This window comes from Drosophila novamexicana, unplaced genomic scaffold (genome assembly GCF_003285875.2).
Source record: "Drosophila novamexicana strain 15010-1031.04,08,12 unplaced genomic scaffold, DnovRS2.1 tig00000644-arrow-pilon, whole genome shotgun sequence".
In the NCBI taxonomy this organism is placed as follows: domain Eukaryota; kingdom Metazoa; phylum Arthropoda; class Insecta; order Diptera; family Drosophilidae; genus Drosophila; species Drosophila novamexicana.
In genome coordinates this window covers 33,966-46,459 of record NW_020824814.1, presented here as the reverse complement: position 1 = coordinate 46,459, position 12,494 = coordinate 33,966, and the positions used below count along the sequence as shown (strand labels likewise).

The 12,494-nt window shown below is 40.3% G+C and overlaps 1 protein-coding gene across 1 annotated transcript; it reads left to right on the top strand.

The window, feature by feature from the left end:
* The first annotated feature begins 5,284 nt into the window (after positions 1 to 5,284).
* On the top strand, positions 5,285 to 8,250 carry LOC115762867. Its single transcript, XM_030705241.1, has 8 exons — positions 5,285 to 5,311; positions 5,602 to 5,952; positions 6,015 to 6,231; positions 6,290 to 6,507; positions 6,569 to 6,702; positions 7,326 to 7,480; positions 7,542 to 7,783; positions 7,843 to 8,250. The coding sequence occupies exons 1-8, from the start codon at positions 5,285 to 5,287 to the stop codon at positions 8,248 to 8,250; spliced, it is 1,752 nt and encodes a 583-aa protein (XP_030561101.1).
* The last annotated feature ends 4,244 nt before the right edge of the window (positions 8,251 to 12,494 follow it).

The window sequence follows — 12,494 nt, the reverse complement described above, 5'->3', positions numbered from 1 at the left end:
CACAAAAAAGAACAGGAAGTGACCGACTAGAAGATACCTTAAGCCCAACGCCAAGTCGCTCCAAACAAATATATTTGCACTATATGGACTTTACGCAGCGGCTTCTTCTTCTCGCTGCATACGCATTAATCTTAATAAGCTTCGGTGCTTATAGTCCGATTATGACATGTTTATGTATTGAATATGCCATTGAAAGCGTGCTCATGCCAAAACGCAAGGTTCTACGTCTATTGATTGCTTTTAATTGTGGAAGTTATTAAAAATATGATATATTTGCAAACTCTATTTACATGCACAACGAAACTTAATTTAAGATGTGATTCCTTAATCAAAACTCAAGGATTAAAAGAGCTTGAAATGTTGGTTTTAGGTTGAATTAATCTTCGAGTTTTGACTAAAGTAATATATCTCAAACTATATACCTTATAAGATATGCTGTCCTCCTTCTGGCTTTTGCACAAACAAGCGTATATTTTCTTGGCCCAATCTTAAAGTATTTCATGCTGTAAAGATTCAATTAAATGATGATCAATCATCGAGTGCATATTTTGGCGCATGAATTGGGTCAGTTTCGGTTTGGTCACAGTGGCTGGGCTGCCCTTGCTCCGCAGTCAGGGTCAGGCTCGGAGTGAGCGCCTTTCACAACTTACCACGAGTAGGGCCAAAAGCAGAGCGTTTAATTAACTAACGTTTAAGTGTTAACTAACTAATTAGTAATTTGTATTTTAACGCAGACACGCTTGGTAAACGTCTGCTGCAATGTTGCACGGGCCAATTAAATGTGCGCTGCCACCAGTTACAGTTAGGTGCCGTTGACCTTGACGCTAAAGGTAATGGGTCAGCAGCAGCAGCAGCAGCAGCAGTAGCAGCAGCAGTAGAAATTGCAGCAGTAGCAGGTATGCAACACGCTCAGACCCGTTCCTGTTGCGCTTCCGCCATGCACTTAGAGAAAAGAGTAAAAAAATCTTGTGCTTAAATTAAGTACAAACCTTCTCAATATGCACTCAGAGAAAATATCAAGAATTTTCTACTTAAATTAAGTTCAAAGCTTCGCAATATACACTCAGAGAAAATATCGAGAATATTGTGTTTCAATTAAGTACAAATCTTCTCAGAAATTGTTGCTTTAAAATTCACAATATACGTTCTCAATTTAAGCAAATTTCTGCTTCGTCTGAGAATGTCTTAGGCTTTTTCTGAGCCTACAAATTCTTGTAATAGGTATTTTGGTGCTTAATTTGAAACTTTTACTTTGAGTTTCTTTCAATATTTTAGAAGAGAATTTAATGTGTTTTAAATCGTCAAAGTTCTCAAATTTTCTAAACTTCCAGAGCATTTTATTATGCAAATTCTTGATATCAGTTTTTTGTGCTTTAGAAATATTATAAAACGAATTGTTCCTGACGTCTTTTAAGTAAAGTTCTTGCTTTAAGAATATTTGTATGTCGTATGAGAACCTTTTAGTCATATTTTAAGTATGCAAGTTCTTAATATAAGTATTTTATGCTCAATTTAAGATATTTTTTATTAAGAAATATTTTAGAATAACCTGCGTTCTAAATTGTTTAGGGACATTTTTTGCTTTAAGAGAGTTTTTTCTTGCTTTCAGATTTTTATTATTTAAATCCCCAGATTCTCAGGCTATGTTGAGCAGCGTTTTTCTCTAAGTGTAATGGCAACTAACGGCGAATCGTAACGAAAGTAAAGCAGCAAATGCAGATAAAGCTGTTAGCTGGGCGGACTCTGAAGATCAGACCAGGTCGCCAGATAGGCTGGCAGCTTCTTTCACAACAATCTGCCCATGGTTTCACATGGTGGTCGACTCTTCGGCTCAGCTTCTAAGCCCTGGCCTGGCCTGGCCTGGGCTGGCTGAAACTCTATAAAGATTTGCGCCAGCCGCGCTTCGCTTCACACCTGCGCGTAACGTGGCCAACTGCAAACCAGGCAACAACCGTCCGACACATCGGAACCTGAGTACAAGCCATTCGGAATTCGAGCTAGACAGTTCATAAAGGAGGGCTCTTATGTAATGTTAGGCAATCGCTAGCGCCAACAACATATACGCTTTGCGGCCCGGCTGCTGATTCTATTTGGCAAGTTGCACTTGAGTGATTTTTCGGGCTTCCAAAAAAAAAAAAAAGACGGAAAAAAGACGGAAAACTAACAAAAGTTTTAACAGACGTGCAACATGTAAAGCAAGCCAGACAGTTAAATGGCATAAATGGTGTAGAAAATATCGGGGCATAACAAAATCGCGCAATACCACAGCAAAAAGGCATTAAAAATTCGGGTTCGTCGGATTCGGAAAGTGCGAGTGAAAAAAAAAAACGCAGCCTACGTCCAAGCGTTTTGTTAACGTTTTGTCTTTATTTTGGGCACGGCTCGTCAACTTTTATAGAGGATTTGTTAAATACCCCCACCAAAAAAAAAAATGGGCCAAGTTTTTTCATGTCAGTTGGTCAAAGTGCGTGCTGTCTGAGTGTGTGTGTGTGTGTTAGCTATTATTAAGGCCATTAACATTTTGGGCGCATCAAGCTTGGAGCAGGTCAGTTTTCGGGCAAAAAGCGAATACAGGCCAAGAGGAAGTCGCAGATAAATAAGGTAAGCAAATAACTGGTGCTTCTTTTCAGAAATCGAGCGAATTTCACAGAGCTTGTGATTACACATTCATATAGATATGTTTTTCTTATCGAACCTTCTTTTATCTCAAAAATATGATTATTACTTGTCGCAATTTTTGATACTTGCAATTATCACGTTTAATTATATTCTTCCTTCAACGAGTTTGTGGAACCAAATCATTTTTTGAGAAAACTATTTTTTAACTCAAATAAAGGTTGGCTAAATTTATGAATAACCTTTTTGGTCCGGTGCAAGGTTCGCTTTTATGTAAAAATAAACTCGGTTGAAACCCATTTTTCATTTTTTTTATTAAGAGTTGATCCACTAACTACCAATTATTTGTATACAAACCAATTATTAGGGTAGTCCTAGTATTGTAATTTAATCTTTTATTAACCTATGTCCAAATTAATAATGTAAACAATTTAATTTTACGGAATATGTTTGTGCCATTCCGGATTGCTTTAGAGAGAAAAAGTGCCTCTTTAATTCTTACCACGCGCTCAGGCCTTCAACATATTTTGCCTTCGACTTTATCTAAATATAATAGAGTATTTGAACCCGTGACCTCCCACTTGCCAGTTTGACGCTTGCCCTTTCTTGGGATTTTATCTAACTAGAGTAGAGGATTTGAACCAGCGACCCGCTAGTCCCGCTAGTCAGCTTGCCCCTTTCTTTGGTTTGGGCTCTTCTTTTATCTAGTAACTTTTTAGATTCTATTCCAACTCGATCTTCATTTTAATCTAAGTAAATAACTCAAATTACCTCAGTGTTGCGGTCAATAAACCGCAAAAGGCTCTCAGTTTAAAGAATTGTCAACTGCTCGAAACGGTTCATGATAAACGCGTGCTATGGCCATAACGTGCAGATACCGTTAGCATTGCTAGCATTGTAGGTGAATGTTGTTGTAAGAAGCGAAACACAAACGGCTCAAGGTCAGGCAACAACAATTAAATATAATTATAAGCCAACGGCCACGCTTTGCTCCTCCGCCGTTAAAGAACAGCAATGCGAACAAACTAAGTATAAAAAAAAGCAACACAAAAAAAATATATAAAGAAATAAAAATAATGAAAGCCAAAAACCGAAACCGCAACCAAAGCCAAAAAAAGAAAAAAACAGTGTCTAGAGCATTGCATAACAGATGTAAAACCAAAGCGAACCGAACCAACAAATAAACAAAACAAACTGCGAGCCAAAGTAATTATCACAAGAAGAAAGAGTTTCCATTTTGGAGAGCCGCAGATTAAACACCCTTGCAAACATATGGCAAATATTTTAAAAATTTTAAAATAAAAATCAGATATGATATGTTTGGATATGACTTGATTTATTAGCATATGATATAAAAGCATAAGACATGGTGGGATATGATATGATATGATATGATATTATATGATATGAATGATATGGTATGATATGATATGATATGATATGATATGATATGATATGATATGATATTATATGATTTGAATGATATGATATGATATGATATGATATTAAATGATATGATATGATATATGATAGATATAATATGAAATGATATATGATATGATATGATCTAATGGGATATATGGTATATTATATGATAAGACAATATTTATATGATAAGATGGACAGTAAAACTTCTAATAGCAAAGCTTGATTAAAATATTTTGGAATATGATAATATGATACTATGCTAAGGAAGACCCATATTAGGGGCAAAATAAGACTTGTAAAAGTTAGATATTTTTTGATCCACATGCTGCATATAAATATTTTATATATATACTTTGATTTCTATGCATCTTTTCCTACGAAAGCCGTATATAATTTTATCCCAATAGATATACCTATAATCATATAAACAGAAGGACGATCAAGACGATATACACTGTGCGACAAAGTAAATATACCCTTTTGCAGGGTATTAACAGCAACAATTAAGCAAACGGCGTGCGTTTTTACAGCTACGTATTAAAACGCAGCCAACCATTCCGCGTGGGCGCTGGCAAGGTAAACTGCGGTGAGGTGGGCAGGGGGAGGGGGAGGGGGAGGAGACATAGTGATTCATTAAAATGTAATCTAAGTTAAAATAGAGAGAATCAGCCAAGAAGGGTTCTAGCTGCGTGTCGCTAATAATAATATTAATTAAGGCAAAGCTGCGGCTGTCAGCTTTTCAGTTTTATGCCTTTGACCTTAACGCCCGACAAGGCGACAGAGACGGACGCGGGGGCGGGGGCTGGGGCAGCCATTGTCAGCCATTGTTCTCGGGGCGACATTGATGCGACTTGTCTTGTTTATGCTTCTCGCATATTGACCATAATTAATTTATGAACCACAAACTTCCTGCCGGCCGCCACGCATCCAGCCAGGCTGAACAGAAAGAACCCTTGACTGGCCGCCGGCAAGGTTGTTAGATGATTATATTGAATATTTATCTATTTGCAGTTGTCAGTTGCGTGCGAGACATGAATCGGTGCAGATTTGCGGGCCAATCAATGCTGTTGCTGCTGCTGCTGCTGTTCTGCCTGATGCTGCAGGTGAGCTAAGAACTAACTGTTGCCTTTCACTGTTGCCCAAGCAAGTTTGTTGCCTAAGTCTTTTGTTTAGCTGCTGCTGCAAAGCGAATCAGTTGGAAAAACTAATCTATTTAACAGTTAAACAGCGCATTCTAAGAATGAACTTCCTGATTATGCTAAGCAGAGTCGGAGTCGGAGCCCGACACATGAACCGTAACCAATCGTTGGCCAATCTTTTGCCCGTCTAACGGATATGCCCAGCCATATTGCGTAGCTTCCCCGGCCACAATTGAGAGCCGAGCGGAAGATGTGGCGCTGGCAAAATTATGTTGCCCCCTGGCCATTTCTTAATCAATGATGCAGCAGTTTTAAACGAAAGACTTAAGACACAAACTGGCATGATTTATCCAAGCCAAACGCATTTGCTAATGGCATATCTTTCTCTCTCCCTCTCTCTCCCCCTCTCTCTTTGTAGCAGCCACAGCCCAGCTGGAGCATTGAGCTGAGCACAGACAATTCCATAGTGAGCAAAGCTGCGGTGGCCACAACCACATCCCCGCCAGCAGCCCCGCCCCCAGCTGCGACTCCAGTGCGCAGCTTCAAGGGTCGCGTGCAGACGACAACGCCGCGCAATGCGAGCAGCAAGCGTCAGGAGCAGCAGCAACTGGTGGCCGCGCTCTCCGCCAAGTCGTACATCTCGGGACCCACCACACAGCCGTCCAAGCTGGCCAAGCGCGCCGGACTGCCGGCACCAAAGAAGTTCGCCAAGGATGTGCGCAATCGCAGCAGCCTCGCCGTCGAGCGCAACAGACTGCAGCACGAGGTGGTAAGTCGACTTGGACTCTAGTCATGATTAATCATATGCTATTAAAAGTGCTTTCAATCCAGCCCGACCATGTGCCCGATTCGTCTGGCTATGTGCCGCAGCGCATTGGACATCCGGTGCATCTGGAGTATGGCTCGACGGGCGTGGACTCGAGCGGCGCGCCCACAGGCAGCGCGGGCTACCATGCCGCGCCATACGAGGCCAACAAGTGGCACGAGGAGTACTGGGAGCCGGACTACTCCGGGCAACAGCACACGCACAACAGCACCAGAGTACAGCGTAAGCTTCCTTCTTGAATCTAACAGCAGCTCCTCACTTATTTCCCATTTCCCTGCAGACATTGAGGCCGAGTGCCAGGATGATTATATGAAAATCCGTATTGGCTTCAATGGCTCGTTTAGTGGACTGCTCTACTCCGCCGGCTATGCCTACGATCCGGATTGCATGTACATCAATGGCTCTGGCAGGGATTACTACGAGTTTTATATACAACTGAATCGGTGCGGCACCTTGGGCAAGAATTCGCTGCAGGAGGAGAGTCGCAAGAATCCCACGGTATGCCTGATATATCCTTGCCATGTGATCTTAATTTATCATTATATATATTCCTTTGCAGAACTTCATGTGGAATACGGTCACGGTGCAGTATAATCCTTTGATTGAGGAGGAGTACGATGAACATTTTAAGGTCACCTGCGAATACGGCTATGATTTCTGGAAGACTGTCACGTTTCCCTTTCTGGATGTTGAGTAAGTATAAGTATCATACAGCCGAGTCTATATAGCCATGACATTATTTTTAGACTCTGTAAGAGCTAGATTTGCCACAACACCTCTTGCATTAATTGCCTATAATTCATCCCATTTAGCCTAGCTTGGGAAACATTTTTATTGTTAGATTGTTGAAGCTAGTCGGGCATCTTCTAGTTGGGAAATCTGAGAGTCTATTGGTCGGATATGTTCAGTCGTGTATCTCTTAGTCGGGCACCTTTTATTCAGATAGTCACTAGTCTATCTTCTAGTTGGGTATTTGCCAGTCGTGTAACTCCTAGTTTATTTATGATGCAGTTGTTTTTGTATCTTCCAGTCAGGTGTCTTCCATTAGGCTAATGCCTATTCAGGCGATCCTTAGTCATGCATCTACTAATCGCTATTTCCTTGTTAATCTCTTAATCAAGATAGCTTTCAGTCAGGTATCTTTAAGTCTGGAATTTCGTTAGTTAGTCAGGTATCTACCAGCCGGGTATCCCCTAGTCGATTATCTTTCAGTCCGGCTGCTTTTGACTGGAGCCCTTTCACTTCTCTACAGTTGAATGAATCTTTACCTTACCTTGAAGGTACCTTTATTTAATCTTTTGTCCTACTATTTACAGAGTGGCAACTGGTAACCCTGTGGTCTTTACCCTGAGTCCACCAGAGTGCTATATGGAAATCCAGAATGGCTATGGAATTGGTGGACCACGCGTGACCGGACCAGTTCGCGTGGGCGATCCCCTGACCCTGATCATCTACATGAGAAGCAAATATGGTAAGTATACCCAAACTAACTATTATGTTTAAACCTGTTAAATCTTTTTGTGCCTCTCTAGATGGCTTTGATATTGTGGTGAACGATTGCTATGCGCACAACGGCGCCAACAAGCGTATTCAACTGATCGATCAGCAGGGCTGTCCCGTGGACGACAAGCTCATCTCGCGCTTCAGAGGCTCCTGGTCGGATGCGGGCGTCTTTGAGACGCAGGTCTATGCGTATATGAAAACCTTCCGCTTCACCGGCTCCCCGGCGCTGTATATTGAGTGCGATGTGCGTATGTGCCATGGACGTTGTCCGGTAAGTGAATGTAGACGGAGTAGGTTGAAGATCCACTCTCACTTATTATTCCATTATAGAGTCAGCCGTGTCACTGGCGCAACTTGAAGGCCGTTACCAAGCGCGACACCTCCAACATGACGGCCACGAATTTGTCGCTGCCGCCGCTGGCGAATGCGGCCGTCGATGGCACGGAGAGTCCGGCGCAGGCTTCGCTGTCGGAGAACGTAAATCTGTTTCAGTCGCTGCGCGTGCTGCAGGAGGGCGAGTCGGATGGCGACGATGTCTATGCGCAGCGCCGGGCCAAGCCGCAGCTGCCGCACCAGACCTGCCTCAAGACGTCCACGTTCTCTGCCCTAACCGCCAGCTGCTCGGCGCTGCTCTGCGTTCTGGCGGTCACCCTGTTCATGGCCTGCTCCCGGCTGAAGCGACGCAAGCAATCGACGCTCTACGACTCCTACATAGCGCACAAGGGACAGATTGATTGACATGGGAAGAGGAGCATGGCATATGGATATGGTTGGGTGTTTTTTGGGGTCTCACGCGTTTTGTAAATAGTTTTTATTGCATAAAATACAAATGTACCAACGAAGTTTTGTTCGCTCATAGTTAAAAGAAAATTGCAATTGCAAGCATTTTGCGTCAAATTTAATATAAATCTAATTAAATTTAATATATATGTAAAACTCTTTGTGCTGACTGACTGATTGATTGATTGTTGATCAATCAATCTGGTTAGTAATTTTTACAGCAGTTACCTTTTGCGTCGAAAGTGCAATTTTAGAAAGTTCAGACTACAAAAATCTACAATATCTGTCAGCTTTAACGGTGCGTTGGACCAGAAAGCGAGCGGTCGACGGTTCAAATTTAGAGTAAATTGACTCAAGAGTGCATATTGGATATAATGCTGTCAAATTGTGTTTATTTCTCGCTAAGAAATTCTAGTTTCAATGAAAACTACGAAACTAGAATTATTTTGCAGTAAGGTTAAGTGCACTTGAAGATTTTCTGCGACAGTTGAAAGTCCACCATTTGGCAGCGACATCTAAAGGTTAAAATACTGCTAAGTGTGGAAATAGCATATAAATTCAATGAAAAAAGTGCTTAGGAAATAACAAGATATTTAAATATCTCACAAGTAAAACAATTTTTATTTAATTCCACATTAGAATAACTGACAAAGACTTCGGGTCAAAAAAGTTGAGACGGAAATTCTAAATATTTCCTTGTTTTTTTTTGTTTTGTGCTTTATATGTATTGATTTAATATGTATTCTTTTGTGGACCTCAAACAGTCTTTTTTTATTCAAATAATAACATATTTTCCGTTAAATATCATAGAGTAGAAATAGAAAATTCCTCTGGAAATATATATAGAATATCTTGCAATATTATTTTAAGTATTTCCCATGCCATACTTTCCTGCGCCAGGTCTGAGTTAAATGTAAAAAAGTGTCAACGTCATATTTGACCCATGACACACCAGATAATTCTCTCTGAAAATGAATAGCTTATAAATTTATAATAATATTTTAAGTTTTTCCCATGCCATACTTTCCTGCGCCTCGTCGGAGTTGAGTGTACAAAAGGTGTTGCCTACTTTCAGGCAGCAGCATTATTTGCAGCCGATTTATTTTGGCAGGTGGCTATAAAATGGCGTTCACTTGGGGATTTATTAACGCGGCGGCATGTGCCGCAGATGAGGAAGCACTTGGGGCAGCCAACTTGTGTCACTTGCTGCACTTCCTCATTGGCCTGCTCCCGAAATGGGGCCGGGCCGGCAGCTGGCAAAATGCAAACATCTTGAACGTGTGTCAAATCGTGTGCGATTTATGTGCTGTGCTGTATATTGACTGGCTTTTTTTTTGCTTTTTCATTTTTTTGTTTGTTAGTTTTTTTCAGTCGTGCGCTTTGCTGCATGATTTTCGATCATTGTTGTTGGGTTTGACACAAATTTTGAGCGCTGCGGCGCGCCGCAAAACATTGCCCAAAGTGTTAATATGGTTGAGGACTTTTAATGTTGCCCAACAGCGGCAACTGGCAGCAGACTTTTGCTAATTGTGCAATTTTCGGTGAGTTGCTCATTTTGGTCTCTCTCTCTAAATACATATCTATAATATATATATATATATATATATAAATGTACTGTGTTTCTGCGGTGGCAAAGTTTTAGCATGTGTGCAAGAATCTTTGGTGTAAAAATTAACACAGATTCATTAAAGTGATTTGTATACAGCGTCGACTCAAATTGCCATGGCTAATTAATTTATTTAGTTATGAGAAGCAAATAGACACACACACACACACACGCAAGACAAAGGCCACAGTCTAAATGTTTATGGTATCACATTACGTTGGCATTTACCTACGCGAATTATAATTATTATTTTCACACACAATTTGCATAGAATGAAGCGCAAACATCTATGCATACGCCACCCCTCCCCCTCACATGTCTTTCATTTATGATTAATTGTGTTTTAAAAGCACAAAAACCCAAGCGGATGCTCAACGAAATAATTAAGCAATCCATTAAAGCAAGTACCTGTCACAAATTCAATTTTTGACAAAATACTTTAAGCACATTTGTCAACAAGGACCCTGAACCCGGCGCCAAGCTGCACTTAGAAAGATACTTGCTTTCTGCTATGAATATGCACAAGCTAAGGTCCTTATGCAGCTATCTATCTAAAGGTCTATCTATAGGTAATGTATTCTTGTTCTTTATGAAATTTTAAGAGCTTAAATTTTGCAAGAAAACTGAGCCTATCGATATTCGTTATTTCATATCTAGCACATATAATTAGCGAGTTATAAAGAACCAAGTCTCAAGGTCTACTTGTTTCGATAGTCTATAGTTGGAATGGAACTTTTATGACATTTTCATGAAATTTTTATGAAATTGTTATACAATTTTTATGATATTTTTAGAGCTGAAATTTAGGCATGCCATAAAATGAATTGCCTTTACGAATCACTCTACCTTTAAGACAGACTCTATCTTTATGTTATATTGTATCTAGAACCAAGTCTTGAAATTGATTTTTATCGATAGTTAATTAATTTTAATAATTTAAATTTATTAATTGGAATATGCAATTGAAGTAAAACGATAAATCATTCTGCGTATAAAGAGGGACATAGCTGAGCTCGGTATATCTCCTCGTTCAGATCAAGTATACTATATACTATTTTTGGCATCAGACCTACCTTCTGCTGTTTGTTCCACAATTTTGCACATAAGCAATTCACCCTTGTGAGCCAATGACAAATGGGCTCAGGCAAATGGAAGCAAGCAAATAGGTTGCTTAGGTATGCCAAATCATAACTGTAAAGCTACACCCAGCTACGCCCAGCTGTTGAGTCAGTTAGCAAATAGATGTGTGTTAATGTTTTTACCTTTTTGTAGGCCATCTCGTAGATTGGAGATCTGAGGCACGTCGCAACCTTGAAATGCGGTGCACAGCTGCCCGAAAAGTGTTTCAATTGAATGCAGCCAAAATAATTAAGTATCAAATTGATGAAAATACAAAAATTAATATCATGTAATTTGCGTTGGCGTTCGCCACATCGATTTTTATCGCAAATGCAACTGCAACTGCAACTGCAGCCAGAGACTGTGACTGTGACTGGGTGATGATGTGTGTTGACACCAAATAGGCAGCCAAATTGCGCCAACTACAACAAAGGCTAAAAATTGAGTTTTTATGCGCGCCGGCGACCTTAGCTGCTTTTTTTTTCTTCTCTCCTCAAGTTGTCTTGGCTCTGGCTCATACCTGATTGTTGTTGTTTGTTGTATGCGGCTGCACGTTCGTGGCCTGAGTCTTTCGTTTGCATTGTATTGCGCTGTCATGCGCATATGAAAATCATCATCAGCGGCAGCAGCAGCAGCAGCCGCAGGCATCAACAATGCAAAAATATGCTTTCATTACCAAACGTCTCACACGCGGCTTTACAGCTCCGCCATGCATAAAGATATCATTTTTATTTACTTTTATTTTATTTACTTGTATTTTATTTATTTCTTCAGCAGTTTTTCCATTTGCCATTGTTCTTGACGCCCCGCTCACGGAAGTGTCACCCGGCTCTGCCCGTTCGGTTCTCTTGTAATTTTAAAAAACATATTTCAGCCGTAATTAAAAGCCAATCAGGAGAATTGATGGCTTTTATTGCCAAACACTTTACATAATTGTGCGGCTATTAGGGAAAAATAAGAATGAATCGATGTATTTAGAAAACCGAAGCTAAAATACCCTTCCTTTATGCTCTTATCTATACTTTACCTATATGATATAGAAGTCTGTTGTTGCCAAGATTTATCTCCTATGTGGAAAGCAAGCCAGGTCTGGTTGGGATATCCTGATAAACAAACATATGTAAGCTATATGATATAGCAGTTCGATCTGGACAGCGCCGACTTGTTTACAGAAAGATAAAACTTGGCAAAGCCTCAACTGAGAGACATTGCAGATGGTTATCTTGATATCAACTCAGCTCAAGAATATATATATATATATATATATTTATTCGCAGTTGTTTACTTCAATTAAAAATACAAAACATATTCGAATGTTTGGAATGCAGCTGTTAATCGAATCATCTTTCCGCTAGCGTTTAACTAAGGTGCGTAACGAAATGCTGGGACAAGTTTATGATGTGGATATATTTTGTTTTTTGCATATCATTTTGGCGCCATGAGGAACTGCTTAATGTTAATGGCCAGCTTCTGGCTA

Coding starts and splice junctions, on each gene's coding strand:
- LOC115762867 (XM_030705241.1), top strand. CDS start 5,285: ATGAACTTCCTGATTATGCTAAGCAGA. Junction 6,232..6,289: donor CAACAGCACCAGAGTACAGC/GTAAGCTTCCTT, acceptor ATTTCCCTGCAG/ACATTGAGGCCGAGTGCCAG. Junction 6,508..6,568: donor AGAGTCGCAAGAATCCCACG/GTATGCCTGATA, acceptor ATTCCTTTGCAG/AACTTCATGTGGAATACGGT.